At 43.6% G+C, this 23,772-nt stretch overlaps 1 protein-coding gene and 1 long non-coding RNA gene across 8 annotated transcripts in view; one reads left to right on the top strand and one right to left on the bottom strand.

The window, feature by feature from the left end:
* LOC149979544 (uncharacterized) overlaps positions 1 to 23,772 on the bottom strand; it is a 1,100,972-nt gene that overhangs the window by 316,653 nt on the left and 760,547 nt on the right. The gene's annotated exons all lie outside the window — the stretch shown is intronic.
* drosha (drosha ribonuclease III) overlaps positions 1 to 23,772 on the top strand; it is a 148,952-nt gene that overhangs the window by 86,307 nt on the left and 38,873 nt on the right. For all 7 annotated transcript variants that reach the window (XM_036935297.2, XM_090189107.1, XM_036935298.2 and 4 more), the window contains exons 24-27: positions 4,067 to 4,111; positions 9,110 to 9,267; positions 17,822 to 17,927; positions 19,221 to 19,362. In XM_036935297.2, the coding sequence (XP_036791192.2) occupies positions 4,067 to 4,111; positions 9,110 to 9,267; positions 17,822 to 17,927; positions 19,221 to 19,362 (451 nt within the window). The remainder of the gene's footprint in view (positions 1 to 4,066; positions 4,112 to 9,109; positions 9,268 to 17,821; positions 17,928 to 19,220; positions 19,363 to 23,772) is intronic.

The following is a 23,772-nucleotide window of genomic DNA, read 5'->3' as shown; positions in this document are numbered from 1 at the left end:
ATTTCGCCTTCGCAGCTGGCAAGAATCATGGTCATACACAGGTAGGCAAACAGGCAGGTGAAACAACTACGACTGAAGGCTCTAACTGGTTCTCACAAACGAGCTAGGAAAAGGCTTAGTACAGTCGTGGCCCACGATTTTGAGTATGACACAAATATTGATTTCCACAAAGTTTGCTGCTTCAGTATCTTTAGATATTTTTGTCAGGTGATACTATGGAATACTGAAGTATAGTTACAAGCATTTCATTAGTGTCAAAGGCTTTTATTGACAATTACATGAAGTTGATGCAAAGTGTCAATATTTTCAGTGTTGACCCTTCTTTTTCAAGACCTCTGCAATCCGCCCTGGCATGCTGTCAATTAACTTCTCGGCCACATTATGACTGAGGGCTGCCCAGTCTTGCATAATCAATGCTTGGAGTTTGTCCGAATTTGTGGGTTTTTGTTTGTCCACCCGTCTCCTGAGTATTGACCACAAGTTCTCAATGGGATTAAGGTCTAGGGAGTTTCCTTGCCATGGACTCAAAATATCGATGTTTTGTTCCCCGTGCCACTTAGTTATCACTTTTGCCTAATGGCAAGGTGCTCCATCATGCTGGAAAAGGCATTGTTCATCACCAAACTGTTCCTGGATGGTTGGGAGAAGTTGCTCTCGGAACTGAACTAAATAAGGTGCTGATGAGACCAGGTAACTAACACAGGTAAAATCAATGAACAAAAAGGAAAGACAGGGCTACGTTCAAGAACACAAAGAAACAGGGCTACGTTCTAGAACACAAAGAAACAGGGCTACGTTCTAGAACCCCACGAAACAGAACACAAGGTTGACTAAGAAAATAAATACAGAACCTTGCAGCATTTGACATTTTAATTGACCTGAAAAGCTTATTTAGAGAGAAAATGTGAATTGCCCGTGAGTAAAAATAAATAAAATAATAATAATATCGGGACAATTTTTAAGCCATATCGTCCAGCCCTATGCTCCGTCTGGCCAAACTCACTTGGAATGGTTCTTATCTTTAATGGTTGATCTTTTTTCCACTTCGGAAATCCCTTATGACAGACAACGTCACCGGCTGTCATTTATCTGTCTCTGTCCCTCCCTTTCTCTCCCCCTGTCTCTCTCTGGAATGACTCACCCAATATGACACCAACACCAAACTGGGTCCTGACGACCTGTCTCCCTAGCAACCAGCCCATCTCACCGGCGTTAATGCAGCGTGGCACACAGCGAGACTAAGTGACCGAATGGGAGGAACACACAGCACAAATGCATATCTCTCTCCACAGGCCGAGGAAAAGGAGGGCACTGTCTGTCAGTGTGGGGCGATGGGAGCTTTCAAATGTGTGTTTTTAGTGTGTGCGTGCCTTCCCCTGGTGTTCTAATGGTCATTGAGGAGACCTCTGTGCTCAGAATGACAAGCTGCTGACTCATTCAGGCTGCGTCTCAAATGGCACCCTAGTCCCTACATAGTGTTTTGGTCAAAAGTAGTGCACTATGTAAGGAATAGGGTGCCATTTGGGATGCAGACACACAGTCAGTCAGACACCAGGCAGCAGATGCTTCAGGCTGTGTCTGAAATGGCACCATATTCCCTATATAGTCCACTATTTTAAAAGGCACTAGTGCCTTCAGAACATATTCGGACCCCTTTTTCAAAATGTTGTTAGGTTACAGCCTTATTCTAAATGGATTAAATTGTGTTTTTTTCCCCCATCATCAATCAACACACAATACGCCATAATGACAAAGCAAAAACAGGTAAAAAAAAAAATAATAATAATTAAAAACTGAAATTTACCTAAGTTTTCAGATGCTTTACTGAGTACTTTGTTAAAGCACCTTTGGAAGTGATTACAGCCGCAGGTCTTCTTGGGTTTGACGCTACAAGCTTGGCACACCTGTATTTGGGGAGTTTCCCCTATTCTTCTCTGCAGATCTCCTGCAAGCTCTGTAAGGTTGGATGGGGAGCATTCCTGCACAGCTGTTTTCAGATCTCTCCAGACAAGTTCGATTGAGTTCAAGTCCGTTCTCTGGCTGGGCCACTACAGCCCTATCGATGAGAATGGGGTTGTACTCGGTCCTCCTTTTTCTGTAGTCTACAATCATCTCCCCTGATCAAGACAAAGGATATGATTGTGGACTACAGAAAAAGGAGGACCGAATACAACCCCATTCTCATCGATAGGGCTATAGTGGAGCAGGTTGAGAGCTTCAAGTTCCTTGGTGTCCACATCACCAACAAACTATCATGGTCCAAACACCAAGACAGTCGTGAAGAGGGCAGGACAATGCGTATTCCCCCTCTGGTTGCATCACCTCCTGGTATGGCAACTGCACGGCCTCTGACCACAAGGCACTATAGAGGGTAGTGCGTACGGCCCAGTACATCACTGGGGCCAAGCTTCCTGCCATCCATGACCTCTATACCAGGCGGTGTCAGAGGAAGGCCCAAAAATGTGTCACGTTCCCCAGCCACCAAACGGTACCGGAGCGTCAAGTCTAGGTCTACAAGGCTTCTTAACAGCTTCTACCCCTAAGCCATAAGACTCTTGAACAGTTAATCAAATGGCTACCTGGACTATTTGCATTGTCCCCACTCCCTATTGTTATGCGGCTGCTACTCTGTTTATTATCCTCTACCTACATGTATATATTACCTCAACTAACCGTTGCCCCCTGTATATAACACATTGACTCTGTACTGGAACCACCTGTAAATAGCCTCACTACTGTTATTTTATTGTTGCTCCTTAATTATTTGTTATTTTATTTTATTAAAAGTGCATTGTTGGTTAAGGGCTTGTTGTATTCGGCACATGTGACAAATAACATTTGATTTGATTTGAAGGACATTCAGAGACTTGTCCCGAACCTCTCCTGCTTTATCCTGGCTGTGTGCTTAGGGTCGTTGTCCTGTTGGAAGGTGAACCTTTGCCCCAGTCTGAGGTCCTGAGCGCTCTGGAGCAGGTTTTCATCATAAATCTCTCTGTGCTTTGCGCCGTTCATCATTACCTCGATCCTGACTAGTCTCCTAGTCTCTGCCACTGAAAACATGCCCATAGCCTGATGCTGCTACCACCATGCTTCATTGTAGGGATGGTGCAAGGTTTCGTCCTGATGTGACGCTGGCATTCAGGCCAAAGAGTTCAATCTTGGTTTCATCAGACCAGAAAATCTTGTTTCTCATGGTCTGAGAGTCTTTAGGTGGCTTTTAGCAAACTCCCCTGGTTTGAGTAAAAGTGCCTTTTACTGAGGAGTGGCTTCTGTCTGGCCACTCTACCATAAAGGCCTAATTCGTGGAGTACTGCAGAGATGGTTGTCCTTCTGGAAGGTTCTCCCATCTCCACAGATGAACTCTGGAGCTCTGTCAGAGTGACCATTGGGTTCTTGGTTACCTCCCTGACCAAGGCCCTTCTCCCCTGATTTCTCAGTTTGTCCGGGCAGCCAGCTCTAGGAAGAGTCTTTGTGGTTCCAAACTTCTTCCATTTAAGTGTGATCGAGGCCACTGTGTTCTTCAATGCTGCAGAAATGTTTTGGTAACCTTTCCCAGATCTGTGCCTCAACACAATCCTGTCTCGGCGCTCTACAGACAATTCCTTCGACCTCATGGCTCATTTACTAGAGGTGGACTCTATTCAAGTTGTAGAAACATCTTAAGGATGATCAATTGAAACAGGATGCATCTGAGCTCAATTTCGAGTCTCAAAGCAAAGGGTCTGAATACTTATGTAAATTAAGTTTCTGTTTTGTGTGTTTAATACTTTGGAAAAATGTTTAACCTGTTTTTGCTTTGTCATTATGGGGTATTGGGTATAGATTGCTGCGGAATTTTTTTTATTTCATCAATTTTAGAATAAGGCTACAACGTAACAAAATGTGGGAAAAGTCAAAGGGTCTGATTACTTTCCAAAGGCACTTGTGCACTACTTCAGTATGGTGCCATTTGGTACACTTTCTGTTATTGTATCTCCCTCCATGGAGTTATGAAGGCTTCTCCAAAAAAAAATCACTCAGTAACCTCTCTTCCCCCCTCTTTCTCTTTCCATCTCCCCTTTTACAGGACCTCCGAGAAGTGTGGCTCAACTACCCGCCCCATCCTCTGCAGGTTGGTTGGAAATAATCTATTTGTCTGTTTATCCCTGCAATGCTCAGAATGGATATTGTATATACAATGACGGCCTACCGGGGAACAGTGGGATAACTGCCTTGTTCAGGGGTAGAACGACAGATTTTTACCTTGCCAAATCCATTCATTTGAATGGGTGTCCACATACTTTTGCATATATAGTATATGTAAGGCCCCCCTCCCCATAGAGCACAGCTTTCCCTCACACTCACATACATACACACACTGCTCCAGTTATCCTCTCCACATGAGTTTTGCTGTCTACTGTGGGATATGATCAATGTAAATGCTGCTAAGACAGTAGCACACGTCTGTGTGTTTGGCGTGTGCCTAAAGCAGAAACGGCTCGTATGTATCGGTGCAGCAGGGGCGGTGTGTTGTGTGAACACACTCCATTTCTAGTGAGTTCACTCTGTTGTCTAGCTGCTGTTTCTGCTCTCCATAATCCTCTTTCTTACTGTTACCCAGACACCCTCTCGCTCGTTCATGCTCCGTCTCTGTCTCTCTAACTTTTATTCTCTTTCGATATATTTGATTCTCTTTCTTTCTCTCCTCATACTGTCTAATTCTTTCTCTCTGCCTCTCTCTCTCCCCCTTGCTTTGCATGATCTGCCTAGAAACATTGGGTTGTAGAGTGAAGAGCATGTTTGTTTGAAATCAGGATTTGGAAAAAGAGATCAAAGATGGTGTAACAGGATTATTCTCCAGTCCCAAATCACATGGGGCCTCCAGGGACCCAAACACTGCTTGTGTGTGTGTGCGCGCGTGCGTGTGTTTTTGTGTGTCAGTTCCACTTATTGTCTTTGTTTTACCAAAATGATCCAGCCACTCATTCTTGACTTGTTACTAGCTTCTAACGATGGTAGCTGATGGTAATTTCAGCCGTGCCCTTCCCACCAGCAGCCTTTGAGGTCAGGGTGGAGCCTTGAGGTCAATCCCACAATCCTCAGCGGTCAGGGAGGGACCACTCCTGGGTAATTACGAGGTTCGGAGCAAAAGGCCATCCTTCCATCTCTCCATATTTCCACCCTGAGTCAGTCTGCTGTGGGTTAGTCAGGGTGGTCTCCCTCTCCTACTTACCTTGTTTGGCTGGCTTAGTTTATGTACGCTTGATTTCAATGACCTTTAACATGAGTTAATCAATTTACAATAAGATTATTATTTAAGTGAAGACATCTGTTTTTGGTAATGTTGGTGAAGTTGGTTAGCAAAGAGAAACCACATCTGGCACAAAGGCTCTCTCTCTGACCTTAAAGGGTTACCAGGTGCCTCTTTCGCTCTCTCAGCCTAAAGGGTTACCAGGTGTCTTTCAGCCTAAAGGGTTACCAGGTGTATCTTTCTCTCTCAGCCCACAGGGTACCAGGTGCCTCTTTGACTCCAGGCAGGACACGAAGGCTGATGATCCTCAGGAGTTAGTTTGCTGAAAGAGATTCACCAATAAAGAGGCCCAGGCTTATGGTGATGCCAAGCCATCTCCAGGATCCTGTTCTGTAGTAATGGTGTGTGTGTGCACCTCTGTGTCTGTTGGCCCATGTGCTACATTAGCATAAGCACCATGGCTAAGTGCTGCCTGCCTGCGCAGCGCTCCTGGCTCAGTCAGTCTGTGGAGAAAGTGAACAGAGCAGAACGATTCCTGGTTGACAACATGCACATCTTCATGTCCTCCCTGTTCCCCTCTGCTCTCTCTATCTGCACCAGCACCTGCCTCATCACCCCCCTCGGCTCTCCGAAATCATTTACCACTGTGTCAAACACGTCAACACGCAACGCAAGCTTCACATCCCCTTTTGGTTCAGTGTGAATGGGTATACCGCCAAAACGCCGGTATTTTTCATCCTATAGCTTGTTCTCCAACTTTTTAAATAGTGGGCCAACATGTTTTCAGCACTTTTATTTCCTTGATTGGTCAAAACTCGTTTTCTCATGCTCTTGTCTCTCTGCAGCAGCCATATAGTGAGCAGTGTGTTTGGAACATATCACAATAAAATCACAGTATCAAATCGCAAACCATATGAAATCGAGAGAATGGCAATACTTGTCGTATCGCCACCTAAGTATTGGGATGATATCGTATTGTGAGGTCCCCAGCCCTATCAGAAAAACACCTGGGCCGGAGTGTGCTCAGATTTACACTTTATTATGGAAAGGGGATACCTAGTCTGTGGCACAACTGAATGCATTCAACCAAAATGTGTCTTCCGCATTGAACCTGGTCATTTTTCCACATTGTTTTTATTTTTCATGATTGATTTTTCCTTTTGAACCGTTGCTAGCAGGCCAGCCATCATCCCCTTAGAAAAACTCCACATAAAAAATGTGTCAAACTAAATGCCAGACTAAAAGTATGTGTTTGTGTGATACAGTGTTATGAATGCTGGACTCGTCAAATGCCGTTAGTGGTGACGCATGGCATTTAAACAGTTGTCGTTAATTAAGAGGAAGGCAGATGTGAAAGTCTTCTTTGGGGCTAAAGTGGGAAGACGGAACCATGACATTTCCAGCAGCCGTCCAATTAAAATGTAGAGTTGGCAACCAACCACTCTGTCTGTTTGACACTTGGCGTCTAGCTATTCCACCACTGCTTAGTCTATATTGCTTCAATGAAAGCAGGTAAACTCAGAGGGACAATGTGCAATATTTACTGCTCTCCAGTGCTCAATGGAATATATACTGTGTGTACAAAACATTAGGAACACCTGCTCTTTCCATGACGGAGACTATCCAGGTGAAGGCTATGATCCCTTATTGATGTCACCTGTGAAATCCACTCTAATCAGTGTGTATTAAGGGGATGAGACCTGTTAAATAAGGATTTTTAAGCCTTGAGACAATTGAAACATGGATTGTGTATGTGTGGCATTCAGAGGGTGACTGGGCAATGCAAAATATTTAAGTGCCTTTGAAAGTGGTATGGTAGTAGGTGCCAGGCGCACCAGTTTGAGTGTGTCAAGAACTGCAATGCTGCTGGGTTTTTCACGCAAAACAGTTTCCCTTGTGTATCGAGAATGGTCCACCATCCAAAGGACATCCATCCAACTTTAAAAATTAAAAAAATATATATATATTTAACTAGGCAAGTCAGTTAAGAACAAAATCGTATTTGCAATGGCGTCCAAACCCGGACGACACTTGGCCAATTGTGCGCCGCCCTATGGGGCTCCCAGTGGCGCAGCGGTCTAAGGCACTGCAGCTCAGTGCTAGAGGCATCACTACAGATACCCTGGTTTGATTCCAGGCTCTATCACAACCGGACGTGATTAGGAATCCCATAGGGCGGCGCACAATTGGCCCAGCATCATCTAAGTTTGGCCGGGGTAGACCTTCATTGTAAATAAGAATTTGTTCTTAACTGACTTGCTATACATGTGAAGCTAACAAGGTCAATGTCTACATTTAAGTTATGAAAATGTCCCAAATGGGACCCTACTCTCTCTATAGTGTACTACTTTTGACTGTCATACCGCTCAGGAAGGAGACATATTCTGTCTCCTAGAGATGAACATACTTCTGTGCGAAAAGTGCAATTAATCCCAGAACAACAGCAAAGGACCTTGTGAAGATGCTGGGGAAACAGGTACAGAAGTATCTATATCCACAGCAAAACGAGTCCTATATCGACATAACCTGAAAGGCCGCTCCGACAGAAGATGCCACTGTGCTAAAACCGCCATAAAAAGCCAGACTACGTTTTGTAAATGCACATGGGGACAAAGATCATACTTTTTGGAGGAATGTCCTCTGGTCCGATGAAACAGAATGACCATAGTTATGTTTAGAGGAAAAAGGGGGATGCTTGCAAGCCGAAGAACACCATCCTAACCGTGAAGCCCGGGAGCAGCATCATGTTGTGGTGGTGCTTTGCTGTAGGAGGGACTGGTGCACTTCACAAAATAGATGGCATCATGAGGAAAGACAATTATGTGGATACATTGAAACAACATCTCAAGACATTAATCAGAAGTTAAAGCTTGGCCCCGAATGGACAATGACTCCAAGCATACTTCCAAAGTTGTGGCAAAATGGCTTAAGGACAACAAAGTCAATATATTGGAGTGGCCATCACAAAGCCCTGACCTCAATCCTATAAAAAATGTGTGGGCGGAACTGAAAAAGCGTGTGCAAGAAAGGAGGCCTTACAAACCTGACTCAGTTACACCAGCTCTGTCAGGAGGAATGGGCCAAAATTCACCCCACTTATTGTGGGAAGCTTGTGGAAGGCTACCCAAAACATTTGACCCAAGTTAAACCATTTAAAGGCAAAGCTACCAAATACTAATTGAATGTATGTAAACTTCTGACCCACTGGGAATGTAAAAGCTGAAATAAATCATTCTCTCTACTATTATTCTGACATTTCACATTCTTAAAATTAAGTGTTGATCGTAACTGACCTAAGACAGGGAATTTTTACTAGGATTAAATGTCAGGAATTGTGAAAAACGGAGTTTAAATGTATTTGGCTAAGGTGTATGTAAACTTCTGACTTCAACTGCAGATACTGCTCTCTGCTAGAGGCTGATGAATGCATCTATACACACAGCCCTCTCCTGATTTCACACATGCGTTCTAGCATATCCCTTCCCCTAATAAGGGAGGTCATCATTATTATGCAGTGTTCTTTCTCTGTTAAAACCATATTGCACTGAACTAGCATCCATGGGGGGGAGGGGGGTTAGGAAAACATCTGACTAGATAGAAAGAGTATAGAAAATATGATGGACTTATATTTTCAAATAACTGCCCTATTCCTGGCCCGCAAAGGAATCAGTAAAATCAAATCTGAGCGGCCCTCCGTTGAATTCTGAAATCCCGATGTGGCCCTCAAGCCAGAAAGTTTGCTCACCTCTAGTCTTCTACCTGCCCTTCAGATCCAGACTTGTCTATCCCTGCTCTAATCTAAACCACAGCTGAATTCCACGGAGGTGCCGCTCTTTTCATGCGGTGTTGAGCTGTAAATGCTGTGTTGTGTTTTACCAGGTGCAGGAGCCGCAGACGGACAGGCAGCTGATCGAGACGTCTCCGGTGCTTCAGAAGCTGACAGACTTTGAGGACACCATCGGTGTTATGTTCACACACTGTCGCCTGCTGGCCAGAGCTTTCACACTGAGGACCGTGGGCTTCAACCACCTCACACTGTGAGTATGGGAGGGGTGCGTGTGTGCTTGCGTGCGTGCGTGGCTCCCCGGTCTATCCTCCGTCCCAGTACCGTAGTGATTGATGGACTGTGCAACTCGTAGTTGTCCCACTGCCTAATCCTGGGTCTTTTACAGCCTGTGTAGTCCTCCCAGGGGACACTAAAACCCCTCTCCAGCCATTGCCTGACTCCGCTAGTGAGGTCACAGCCCCGCTCCCCCATGGGAAATTTAGTTTTTAAATGTTGATTATATTTACTAGCTGGCCCGAGGCTTTGGTTCTTATTCATTCTCTCTCGTGCGAATGGTCTTTCCCTCTCTCCCTCTGTTAATTTCTCTCTTTGTTTCTCTCTTTCGTTCCCTCTATCCTTCTCTCCCTCGTTCTCTCTCTTTCTTAGTTTATTGCTACAGGTTTTTATTTACTTTAATTGACACTTCATGTGTTATGGATACACATTTTTTTTTTTTTACGAATGTTTGAGATGTTCTTTGACTTGATTTGACCCCAGAGTTCATTTCAGATGCCAACATCAATATAATTGTCTCAAAAGGCTTATATATCAAATCAAACTTCATGTCTAAAATAATGGGGAAATCATTGATTTTATAAAGTTTCTGACATTAAGGATTTCAATTGAGTGAACAACCACTGTGTTTCTCTGCCTGCTTCTCACCTTTTATAGAAGGCTTTCATTGCTTGCAACTTACTGTAGAAAAATAGTGTGAAGAATGGGTGTTTTTACTCGAGTGTAAACTATGTGTTATTGAGTAAGTCTGTATGAATCATACTTGTCTCGAGATTAACATTGTTACCTTTGGTGTTAGACTGTAGCATTATTTTAAAAGCAAAATCAAAGCTGCACACTGATGCAATACTTTATTCATCAACGTTTCGACAGCAAGCTGTCTTTATTAGATTTTCACCAACTGTACTGTAGCATTGTTAATTCATTGTGTTAAAAATGCTGTTAAAAATGACATGTAAGGAACGTAATTGCACGAGTCATGTAGGCTTTTAGGAGATGTGCACAAGGCTTAAACGATACATTCACAATAGTGAAATGTTAGCAACACAATAGTGAGCTGGACAGCTAAACCAAATTACCAACTAGGACGTTTAAGCGTGTGTGCATGGCGTGTGTGTTTTAATCCATCACTTTAATGTCAGATCCACTCACGGTCAGTGAAGTCGATTAGAGGGCTGGAAGTTGAGCTGTTAAGGTTACTTTTGAATGTTGTCCTCCTCAAGGTAGAGAAAGACGCCTGCATTGCTAACCCATTATTAATTGTACCTTTATTTAACTAGGCAAGTCGGTTATGATCAAATTCTTATTTTCAATGAAGGCCTAGGAACAGTGGGTTAACTGCCTGTCGTTCTGACAGATTTGTACCTTGTCAGCTCGGGCGTTTGAACTTGCAACCTTCCGGTTACTAATCCAATGCTCTAACCACTAGGCTACCCTGCCGCCCCAATTCTCAATTTATTATTATAAACTGGGTGGTTCAAGCCCTGAATGCTGATTCGCTGACAGCATGCATGACAAAACATTTATTTGTATTGCTCTAATTACGTTGGTAACCAGTTTATAATAGCAATAAGGCACCTCGGGGGTTTGTGGTATATGGCTAATAAACCACAGCTTATGGCTCTATCCAGGCACGCCATGTTGCATTTTGCGTAAGAACAGCCCTTAGCTATGGTATATTGGCCATATACCACACCCCCTTGTGCCTTATTGCTTAAATAGATTGCACATTAGTCAAGCCCAATGTAAGTACTCCGGTGTCCTTAACACTAGAACCTCTGGGCCTTTCAGCCTAAAAGTACCCGCTAGAGAATGTTGAGACCGTTGCTGGAAGTCTCCTTTTGCAAACGCGTCAGATGCATGTCAACCCACAAGGTGTGCAAACATAAGCACCAACGCTTGATAAATAGTGCATAAACAATTGTAAATTATGAATTGCATTAAGAAATATTTGTGGAAATATAGCCATGACAAGATACTGTATCCCACGTACTGTTAACCTTTCTGTGCGCATGAGCGACAGTACAATCTCTCATGTGCTGCAACATCTGCGTGACACTATCGTGACGTGACTCTCATTAATGTGATGACTTCTATTTACCTACTATGTTTAATTGTTACTAGATGAAAGTAATCATGTAACAATTAACTCATTAGAAATTTGGGGCACCACGGGAGAAGTTCTCTGGGATAGGTGGCAGTATTTTCACGTCCGGATGAAAAGCGTGTCCAAACTAAACTGCATGCTACTCAGGCCCAGAAGCTAAGATATGCATATTATTAGTAGATTTGGATAGAAAACACTCTGACGTTTCTAAAACCGTTTGAATCATATCTGTGAGTATTACATAACTTATTTGGCGGGCAATGGGCTTTCATTGGGAATCCAGATTTCTAAGGGACTTTCTTGCAGTTCCTATCGCTTCCACTGGATGTCAACCGTCTTTAGAAATTGATTAAGGTTTTTCCTTTGAGAAATGAAGAAGTATCACTGTTCAGAACGAGGCTAGAGAGAAGTGTACTCTTTGTTAGAGGCGCGGACCTGAAAAGCACGCTCCACTTTGTTTTCCTCCGGTATTGAACACAGTTAATGCCGTCTTAAATTTGATTGATTATTTACATTTAAAAAATACCTAAAGTTGTATTAGGACAGTAGTTTGAAATGTTTGGACAAAGCTTACAGGTAACTTAGAAATGTTGTAGTCATGTTGTGCGAGTTGGAACCAGTGTTTTTCTGGATCAAACACTCCAAATAAATGGACATTTTGGATATATATCGATGGAATTGTGCCAACAGAAAAGCTTGTCTAAGGTAAGGCATGAATTATATCTTTATTTCTGCGTTTTGTGTCGCGCCTGGAGTGTTGAAATATGATTGTCTGTGAATATTTGCTGGGGTGATGTCCTCAGATAATAGCATCGTTTGCTTTCACCGTAAAGCCTTTTTGAAATCTGACACGTTGGCTGGATTCACAACAAGTGTAGCTTTAGTTTGGTGTATTGTATGTGTGATTTCATGAAAGTCAAGTTTTTATAGTACTTTATTTGAATTTGGGGCTCTGCATTTTCACTGGATTTTGGCCAGATGGGATGGCGTCCCACATATCCCAGAGAGGTTAACGAGTTACCATCTCCCGAAGTAAACTCAAGAATATCATTGGGGCAAAAAAGTATTTAGTCAGCCACCAATTGTGCAAGTTCTCCCACTTAAAAAGATGAGAGAGGCCTGTAATTTTTATCATAGGTACACTTTAAATATGACAGACGAAATGAGGGGAAAAAATCCTGAAAATCACATTGTAGGATTTTTAATGAATTTATTTTCAAATTATCAAGATCTTGAGAATCAGCTGTACATGTGATGGAAGAATGCACTGTACATTTGATGGAAGAATACACTGCACATGTGATGGAAGAGTGCACTGCACATGTGATGGACGAATGCACTGTTCATGCAGAGGGTTGCAATTCCATTGAATTGGGGATAGTTTAACCAAAATATGCCACAAAACCTAGAATTGCCTATAATCCCACAAATGTCTATAATCCCACAAAAAAAGGTTCACTGTTATAAGCTAACTGTTTTGATGAATTTAACCATAATTCCCCAAATTACCTGGCTTAACTTCCCATGTAAAATTCCAGGAAAGATTCTGGAAAGTTTCCGACCCCTTGAAGACCTAGCCACAGCTGGTGGTTTAACTCTTACGGTATGTTAATTTTTAACTCAATCTTTTATACCCTCGAGTCAAAAGGGATGTTTGAGCTCCCTCCGGCGTGTCTAGTTACGAGGCAAAGTATATTTTCAATGTTTAATTTAATCTTTATTTAACTAGGCAAGTCAGTTAAGAACAAATTCTTATTTACAATGACGGCCTAGGCACATTGGGTTAACTGCCTTGTTCATAGCGGCTGCTATGATCTCGTTAGAGAACTAAAATCACAATCCTATCATCACAAAAATAGAAAAGGGAGAGATTCCCCTCCTGCCTAATTTACTACCGAGTGTTAACGTGTCCAAACCGGACCAACCGGTTGTAAGCTATATACCAAGCTCATTTGAGGCCTTTGACCCACCCCCAGGAGAGTAATGACAGCACATAAACAAAGAGATATGTCCAGTGCTCTGGAAATGTCTCTTTACTTGAGGTGTAAGGCCTGCTCTCTTTGTGAAGTCCCCCTTGTTGCGCTCTCGTCAGTCTTTTCTACCCAAATCGTGCCATTCATTCCAGAATTCTGTCTCACCGTGGCAGTTGGGATCAACGTATGTTGGCTCAGTTCTGGTTTTCTGCGGTGAGGCTCAGGCATCGGAGGCGGAGGCTCAGTGAACATCAGAAACAGATGACTCTTCATCAGCAACGTCGATTTCGAGCTCAATATCCGATCCAACATCCGACTCCAGCTCATCTAAATTCTGCAGCGTTGTAATGCTGTCAGTGCGTCTGATTTGACTCTCTGAGGGGAGATAATATAACATTTCCAGCCTTTCATGATAAAATAATTAGACCGCCCACAATTCTTCATCATTGATTAAAATGTGATGCTGATAGAACTGAGTTTGAAATTTAATCAAATCTAGCTTCAGATAGTGTGAATTGTGTTCATTGAGAACAAGAGGTCGGTAGCAATGTGAGTCTGACACCTCTGATGTAGGGCAACCTTAAAACTGATCTCATTACACTGGAAACTGGAATGAAGGTTGTACAATAGGAAAGTACAGTTAATAGAGGAGACGGGCACGCGCACACACACACCGACACAGTAACGTCATGGTGGTGGAAGTAGATGGATAGAGGCTGACCTCTTGGAGGACGTGGAGCTGTGAGTTCATCCCTTTTAGAGATCCCAGAGACCGGAGACCAGCTCAGTCTCTACCCACTAAATCCCCTCGGCTGCCTCCCAAATGGGACACTATTCCATATGTAGTGTCATACCTTTTACCTGAAAGTAGTGCAATATAAAGGGGATTCGGGTGCCATTTGGGAAGCAACCCTTTTTCTCATAGGCCCCTAATGATTAGGTCACTCAATGGCTGCCAGGATCAATGATCCCAAACCACGAGAGGCCGCACCACTACTCTCCTCCCGCTTCGCTCCGCTCAGGTTATATACAGTGCATTTGGAAAGAAATTCACACCCCTTGAATTTTTCCACATGTTGTTACATTACAGCCTTATTCTAAAATTGATGGAAAAAAAATTTCCCGGCAATCTACACACAATACCCCATAATGACAAAGCAAATACGGATTTCAAATTTTTGGGGCAAATAAAAAAAACAGAAATACCACATTTACATAAGTATTCAGACCCTTTACTCAGTACTTTGTTGAAGCACCTTGGGCAGCGATTGCAGCCTCGAGTCCTCTTGGGTATGACGCTACAAGCTTGGCACACCTGTGTTTGGGGAGTTTCTCCCATTCTTCCCTCCAGATCCTCTCAAGCTCTGTCAGGTTGGATAGGGATCGTTGCTGCACAGCTATTTTCAGGTATCTCCAGGGATGTTCGATTGGGTTCACGTCCGGGCTCTGGCTGGGCCACTCAAGGACATTCAGAGACTTGTCCCAAAACCACTCCTGCATTGTCTTGGCTGTGTGCTTTGGGTTGTTCCTGTTGGAAGGTGAACCTTCGCCCCAGTCTGAGGTCCTAAGCGCTCTGGAGCAGGTTTTCATCAAAGATCTCTCTCTACTTTGCTCCATTCATCTTTCTCTCGATCCTGACTTGTCTCCCAGTTTCTGCTGCTGGAAAATTATCCCCACAGCCTGATGCTGCCACCTCCATGCTTCACCTTAGGGATGGTGCCAGGTTTCCTCCAGACGTAACGCTTGGCATTCAGGCCAAAGTGTTTAATCTTGGTTTCATCAGACCAGAAAATCTTGGTTCTCATGGTCTGAGAGTCTTTAGGGGCCAAGCGGGCTGTCATTTGCCTTTTTTACTGAGGAGTGGGTTCTGTCTGGCCACTCTATTGGTGCATTGGTCCAGAGATTGTTGTGCTTCTGGAAGGGTTCTCCCATCTCCACAGAGGAACTCTAGAGCTCTGTCAGAGTGATCATTGGGTTCTCGGTCACCTCCCTGACAAGGATCCTTCTCCCCCGATTGCTCAGTTTGGCTGGGCAGCCAGCTCTAGGAAGAGTCTTGGTGGTTCCAAATTTATTCCATTTAAGGATAATGGAGGCCACTGTGTTCTTGGGGACCGTCAATGTTGCAGACATTTTTTGGTACCCTTCCCCAGATCTGTGCCTCAACACAATCCTGTCTCGAACCTCTACGGACAATTTTGCTCTGACATGGATTGTCCACTGTGGGACCTTACATAGACAAGTGTGTGCCTTTCCAACTCTTGTCCAATCAATTTAATTTACCACAGGTGGACTCCAATCAAGTTGTATAAACAACTCAAGGATGATCAATGGGAGCAGGATGCACCTGAGCTCAATTTCCAGTCTCATAGCAAAGGGTCTGAATACATAATTAAATGTATTTTAATACATTTCAAAAATGTCTGTCAGTTTACGCTTTGTCATTAGGGGGTATTGTGTGTAGATTGATGAGGAAAAACATTTATTTAATCTATTTTAGAATAGGGCTGTAACGTAACAAAATGTGGAAAAAGGGAAGGGTTGTATTTTTAAATATTTTCCGAATGTACTGTGTAGCCTCCCCGGTCGGATCAGGACCCCTGCTGTGGGGAACACTATTCCCCTAAAAGATAGAACTCCCAAGTCGCAGAAAAGCCACTTGCACACAGTCATACATTCCCACAGGCGCTACAAAATGGAACAGTCGTCCCTGAAACGTGGTGCTCCTGAAGCTGTTAAAGGTGTTTTAGTTGAAAGTCAGGGCGGAATAAAGACCTGGGATTCACACTTTACTTTAATTTCCCCCTTGCTTTCCCCTCCCTTAACCTACCCACTACTACCGCTGCATTGTGCCTCCTGTTGGTGGGAATAAGGGACGGCTCTTTGTGCCTTTCACACTGAAATGCTTTTCTTCTTCCCCGACCCTCTCTCACACGCCTTCTCGCTTTTTTTCTCTCTCGTTTTCTCTCTCGCTCTTTTTCTTTCTCTCACACAAACACATGCTCACTCACATCTAACACACACATCTTGAGGTACAGTATGCTGCAGCACTCGTTTCGCGCTTTCTCGCTCTCTCTCTCTCTCGCGCTCTTGCTCTCACCAGCCTAATGAAGCACATTCCAGAAGAATTTCCCAGTTCAGATATGCCGCATAACATAAAACGCGCCAGCCGACGCCACAGAAAGGGGACAATAATCTCTGACCTTTGATGTGATGCTCCCCCCTTCCTTCTCTCCCCTCATCTCTAACTGTACTCTCCTGCTCTCACCTGCTGATCCTCACATCTCTGGCTGCTTCCCAAATAATGCCCTATTCAGTGCACTCTTTTTAACTAGTGCCATATGGGCCCTGGTCAAAAGTAGTGCACTAAATAGGGAATAAGGTGCCATTTGGGATGCAACCATATCTATGTAAATCTCCCCCTTGGATCCACTCTTCTCACTGTGGTCTGTGCTACCCGCCCTGGCTCCTTGGCACAACATCAACCTACATCTGCAACACTGATCTATAATTCTGTTTAATTAAAGAGCATTGCTGCGCAGCGCCTCTCCTCCATCTCCTACCACACTGCAGTTACAGTAAAGTGCACCCCCCTGTCCAGCATGGTACTACTGCATAGAAAGTATGATGCTCGGTCACTCACTGAAGATGATCAAACACATCCATAGATATCAGTAGGGGTGGGGGTTTAATGTTGGAAAGGGTGTTTTTGTGCACGCCTGTGTTTGCACACGTGCTGTGCGTGTCTGTTTGTCCTAGTTAATGCAACACAATCAATTGAAACTCACCTACGTGCAGCGGTATCATTTATCCAATCCAAGCTTGCAATTCTATTTAACAGTAACCGTATAGACTTTGTGCGTGCGCGCACATGAGTGGTTTAGAACATCTCATTCAGCACGCAACTCTTAAAGATGCGCTATGCAGAATCCCTCTGCCATTTCCTAGTTGCTAAAATTCTAATAGTTCACCTAATTTCAGTGGATGTGAGAAAACAAGTGTTGAGAATCATTGTATCGTCTAAACCACTGTGAAATATATATTCCATAGCCCAAAATGTTGTATTTTATGTTGTTTGACGCTGGTGTACAAAACCGAAATTAAAAGATGCAAAAACTAACTTAAAAACGGGAAGCATAGAACCGGTGCACATAGAACAGATCTATCACTTCTTAGACTTGCTTTCAATGAGATTGACAGATCTGTAACTCACATTTCTATGTGAATTTTGTCTAGGTCACCCAAAAAGTTACATATTGCAGCTTTAACAAACCCCATGGGTTTGACTGAAAGTTGAAACCGCATTTTGAGTTGAAGCCAAAATGCTGTGTACCTGAATAAACCCGTCTTTCCTCTCCCTCACCCCTCCTTTACCCATCTCTCCCGGCCTCCACTTCTCTCTACCGCTCTCTCCTCCCTCCCTCACCCCTACCCCTTCTCCCCCTGTCTTCCAGGGGCCACAACCAGAGGATGGAGTTCCTTGGAGACTCCATCATGCAGCTGGTGGCTACAGAGTACCTCTTCATCCATTTCCCCGACCACCACGAAGGACACTTAACGGTAAGGACTTCCAAGCAAACCCCTAATGTCTCTCCATCTTTTCTTCCTCCTCATCTTGCACTCCTCTTTCTCTCTCTGTGCTTTCCATCGCTCTCCCTCCATCTTTGTCTCCCCGTCGGTTCGTCCCTTTACTATGAACATCTATAAGCAGCAGTGTGTACGTATCTTTGTTTTCTCTGTTATTCACTGCATCCTTTACTCCCCCACTGCACTTACTAGTGCACCTCTCTTTAACTCTCCCTCCTCTTTGTGTCCCTCGCTCTTTCTTCCCATGTCTTTGTGTGCTGAAAAAAGTGTGTCAGGGGGAGAGAAAGAGAGAGCACAAGAGAGTTGGGTAGCCATTTGTTGTATGGAAAAGTGGCTTTGTCTTTAATAGCTGGCCCTTTGTTGATAGGAAGCTCTCTCTCCCCTGTGATGGCAGTAGAGTACAGATGGAGAGAGATGGACTTTCTCCATATTGATGGTGCTGTAACAGTGTGTGTGTGGTGTTAGGGGTGTTTCTGTGTGCCTCTTATATAAAGGTAACCTCCGGAACATTCCATTCATGAATTTTCCATATTTTCAATCAATATTGAATGCCCCCCCCCCAAGAAAAAGCCACTCTTTATTTTTTGGTTCCTTTTTCTTCCGTTCTCTGCAGTCAGAAAGAAAGAACATACAGTGTTAGTTCTGGAACCAATTTGTCATAGAGACGTCTTAACTAAAAGCTGCTAAGTAAAATCAGATCTCCAGTTAGATATTTGTTAGTGGAAGAGAGTAGATGTGACATCAATGGGATAAAAGCTCTGCAGTGAAGCATAGCTAAGTGACGCCAAGCTCTACTGAGGATGTGATGGTCCCGGCCTGACCAAGAGTAGAAACAGACTCCGACTCAAATGGATTACAAGTAGATTAGTGCTCATTCAACATGTGTAGCTTTTTATATGTGACTGTGTGTCGTTGAGACTGAGTTAGCCAAGACGTCACACAGCCTTTTTCTCAACTCATCTCTACTTCTGTACTTTCTTTTCCCCTCTGCTATAATTATATTTATCATGTTTTCAGCTGTCTCTTTTAGAGCAGGAAATGCACTTGTCTTGTTTTGGCATATCTTCATCTGGATAGCTTTGAGTCACAAAGTAATATTTATGTGAGTGAAACATTGAATATCCTGCACTGTAAAGCATCTGTGATGTGTTAGTCCATATGTTGTTGTTGTTTTGGGGGGTGGAATATGTGCAAAAGTGCATCTGGGACTTGGATATGTCTGTGTTTGAGCTAAATTTGATTTCAACATGTGTGTGTGTTCCACAGCTGTTGCGTAGCTCCTTGGTCAACAACCGTACCCAAGCCAAAGTTGCAGAGGAGCTGGGCATGCAGGAGTTTGCGATCACTAACGACAAAACTAAACGGCCAGTGGCCCTCCGGACCAAGACCCTTGCTGACCTGCTGGAATGTACGTATACAGTTCACAGCCCTTTTGAATATACATTTGTCACCAAATATATTGGCACCCTTGTACTTTTCTTAAATAATTCCCTTTTTTCTTCTAAAATAAGTAGAAATTGAAGAAGAAAAAAAACGTTTGATCTCCACACTTTATTTGATTTTCAATATGGCAGAACAATTTTCTATAAACTTAGGTTAACAATTGTTCTGTGTGTTTTAATAAAGACAAATGACAGGGACAAAATTATTGGCACCCCGGAGCTAGTACTTGGTTGAACAGCCTCTGGCCAAGATAACTGCGGACAAATGCTTCTTGTAGTTTTAATGAGCTTGCTGCACCTTTCTACTGGGCGATTGGCCCACTCTTCAGCAGCAAACTGTTTTCAGATCTCGGCATAGGTAGATGTGGTTCAGATCTGGACTCTTTGATCGATAATTGAGAATAGTCCAGCGTTACTTCTTGAACCATTCCTTGGTGCTTATTGATGTGTGTTTGGGGTCATTGTCCTGCTGGAAGACCCATAACCTTTATTTTCTAAATGAAAATTGTAAACTGAAGTTTACAAAAAATTAAAGGTGTGCTGCAATCCCTTAACGTGGTGTGGAGACCCAAAGTTTGTTTCAATTGTAACTTATTTTAGAAAAATTGGGAAGTATTTAAGAAAAGTGCAAAGGTGACAATATATTTGACCGTAACTGTATATAATATATGCCATTTAGCAGACACTTTAACAAAAGCGACTTAGTTATGCATTTTACGTATGGGTGGTCCCAGGGATCGAACCCACTATCCTGGCATTGTAAGTGCCATGCTCTGCCTACTGAGCTACAGAGGACCACAATCATTGTCATTTCATGTGTACTGTATTTACAAGGTCTCTCTTCTGACTTCTCTCTTAAAAACGGATCAATTGCCATTTTGTGTGTACTGCATGTATGTCCGAGGACTCTCCTTCTCTCCTTTCTCTGTCTGAGATTTTTAAACACAAACCATTGTCATTTTGCATTTATTGTACGAACAAGGCATATTTGTCCTTTAATTAATGGATTATACAGTTCATCCTTCACTTTTTCCACATTTTGTTACATTACAGCCTTATTCTAAAATGTTTGTTTTTTAAAACGACAAATCTACACACAATACCCCATAATGACAAAGCAAATATAGGTTTTTAGAAATTATGTCAAATGTTACATTTACATAATTATTCAGACCCTTTACTCAGTACTTTGTTGAAGCACCTTTGGCTGTGATTAAAGCCTTGAGTCTTCTTTGGTATGACACTACAAGTTTGGCCCACCTGTATTTGGGAGGTTTCTCCCATTCTTCTCTGCAGATCCTCTCAAGCTCTGTCAGGTTGAATGGGGAGCGTTGCTGCACAGATATTTTCAGGTCTCTCCAGAGATGTTCGATTGGGTTCAAGTCTGGGCTCAGGCTGGGCCACTCAAGGACATTCAGAGACTTGTCCCAAAGCCACTCCTGCAGTGTCTTGGCTGTGTGCTTTGGGTCGTTGTCCTGTTGGATGGTGAACCTTTGCCCCAGTCTGAGGTCCTGAGCGGTCTGGATTAGGTTTTCATCAAGGATCTCTCTCTACTTTCGTTCATTTTTACCTTGATCCTGACTAGTCTCCCAGTCCCTGCTGCTGAAAAACTTCCCCGCAGCATGATGCTCCCAACACGCTTCACCATAAGGATGATGGCAGACTTCCACCAGACGTGATGCTTGGCATTCAGGCCAAAGAGTTTCATCAGACCAGAGAATCTTGTTTCTCATGGTCTGAGAGTCTTTAGGTGCCTTTTGGCAAACTCCAAGCGGCTGTCATGTGCCTTTTACTGAGGAGTGGCTTCCGTCTGGCCACTGTACCATAAAGGTCTGATTGGTGGAGTGCTACAGAGATTGTTGTCCTTCTGGAAATTTATCCCATCTCTACAGAGGAACTCTGGAGTTCTGTCAGAGTTACTGTCAGGTCTATTGTTGCTTTTTTGACCAAGGCCCTTCTCCTCCGATTGCTCAGTTTGATCGGGCAGCCAGCTCTAGGTAGAGTCTTGGTGGTTCCAAACGTCTTCCATTTAAGAATGATGGCGGCCACTGTGTTCTTGGGGACCTTCAATGCTGCAGTCATGTTTTGGTACCCTTCCCCAGATCTGGCCCTCGACACAATCCTGTCTCGGAGCTCTAAGGATAATTATTTTGACATCATGGCTTGGTTTTTGCGCTGCACTGTTCACTCTGGGACCTTATATTGACAGGTGTGTGCCTTTTTTAATGTTCAATCAATTAAATTTACCACAGGTGGTCTCCAATCTAGTTTTAGAAACATTTCAAGGATGATCAATGGAAACACCATGCACCTGAGCTCAATTTCGAGTTTCATAGCAAAGCTTTAAAATTTCTTTTTTTTCTTTTTTTTTTCTTTGTCATTATGGGGTATTGTGTGTAGATTTATGAGGATTTGTATTTAATCCATTTTAGAATTAGGCTATATGGCTTAACAAAATGTGGAAAAGAGGCCTGAATACTTCCCGAATGCTCTGTATATGTAAATCTGTGGTATCCCTTTGTGGACAATGCTCTCTCCTTGAGGTTTTAAAAATTGTTGTTTGCATGTTTTTGTACGTAGGCTACATGACCTCTCATCTCTCCTTGACGTCTTTAAACCTTGAACTATTGGCGTTTAGCATCGTCTCTTTCCAAAGGCCAGTAAGAGATGTTTAATTGTCCTGTGGGAGTACATGGACCTGGCCTTGTCCTTTTGGCTTCTGAGTCCTTTGCTGCTTGCTTGGTGACCGGAGGGTTGATGAATAAGTGAGGGCTCTGTGTCATGGCTAGTGAAAAGACATGTTACAGCCCTCCTTCCACTCACTTGGCCTTCCAGTCTTCAGACATCAAGGCTGAGACTGTGTCCCAAAAGGCACTGTATTCCCTACATAGTGCACTACTTTTGACCAGGGCTCATATGCGTCTGATCAAAAGTAGTGCACTATGTAGCTAGCCGGTCACGATTTGGGACGAATCCTAAGACCAGGCCTGAGCATTAAGGGGTTGGGCGGTATTGGGCGGGCTCAAGTGGCAGCAGCATGACTAGGTGTACCATACTGGATGCTCTTCAAAGGCCAAGACACAAGAGGATGACATGCACTGTACACACACACACACACACACACAATGTGAACATGAAACACTCAGAGAGAGCATCTTAAATCCATCAAAGGCAACATTATATAGGGAGAACTTTGTACTTGGTGCCACGTACACGCTCACACACACACTAGATTATTTGCATCCTCAAATATTATTCAAATGCTATAGCAGAGATGATGACAGCTGGGTTGAGGGGTTTGGGCTGAATTGAGTGCTGCTCTTGAGCATATGAACAGTCATGCTATTTAGCTAGACTGAACAAAAATATATTTCAAATTTCAAAGGTTTTACTGAGTTACAGTTCATTTAAGGCAATCAGTCAATTGAAGGAAATTCATGGCGGCCGTGCATTATCATGCTGAAACATGAGGTGATGGCAGCTGATGAATGGCACGACAATGGGCCTCAGGATCTCATCACGGTATCTCTGCTTTCAAAATGCAAATGTGTTTGTTGTCCATTGCTTATGCTTGGCCATACCATAACCCGACAGCCACCATTGGGGCACTCTGTTCACGAGGTTGACATCAGCAATCCGCTCTCCCACAGCGCCATACCATCTGCCATCTGCCCTGTACAGTTGAAACCATCCGTGAATAGCACACTTCTCCACCATGCCAGTAGCCATCGAAGGTGAGCATTTGCCCACTGAAGTCAGTCATGACGCCGAACTGCAGTCCGGTCAAGACCCTTGTGAGGAAGACGAGCACACCGATGAGCTTCCCTGAGACCGTTTTTGACAGTTTGTGCAGAAATGTCTAGGTTGTTCTAACCCACAGTTTCATCAGCTGTCCAGTTGCTGGTCTCAGACGATCCCGCAGCTGAAGAAGCCAGATGTGGAGGTATTGGTCTAGCTTGATTACACCTGGTCTGTGGTTGTGAGGCCGTTTGGATGTACTGCCAAATTCTCTAAAACGATGTTGAAGGTGGCTTAATTCTCTAACAAAAGCTTTGGTGGATATTCCTGCAGTCAGCATGCCATTTGCATGCTCCCTCAAAACGTGAGACGTCTGTGGCATTGTTCTGTGACCGCTGCACATTTGAGTGGCCTTTTTTTGGTCCTCAGCACAAGGTGCACCTGAGTAATGAAAATACTGCAGTGTAGCTCAGTTGGTAGATTATGGCACTTGCAACACCAGGGTTGTGGGTTCGATTCCCATGTGGGCCCTGGTCAAAAGTAGTGCACTATATAAGGAACAATGTGCAATTTGGGACACAGCCTCTCTCTACACGGCATCTGAAATATTACTTATTACCTTCTCTCTTCACTTTGAC

The sequence above is a fragment of the Oncorhynchus mykiss genome, chromosome 11 (assembly GCF_057628025.1).
Source record: "Oncorhynchus mykiss isolate SJ-2025 chromosome 11, ASM5762802v1, whole genome shotgun sequence".
Taxonomy (NCBI): Eukaryota; Metazoa; Chordata; class Actinopteri; order Salmoniformes; family Salmonidae; genus Oncorhynchus; species Oncorhynchus mykiss.
Note: the sequence above shows the minus strand (reverse complement) of the source record. Positions and strands in the feature narration are given on the sequence as shown.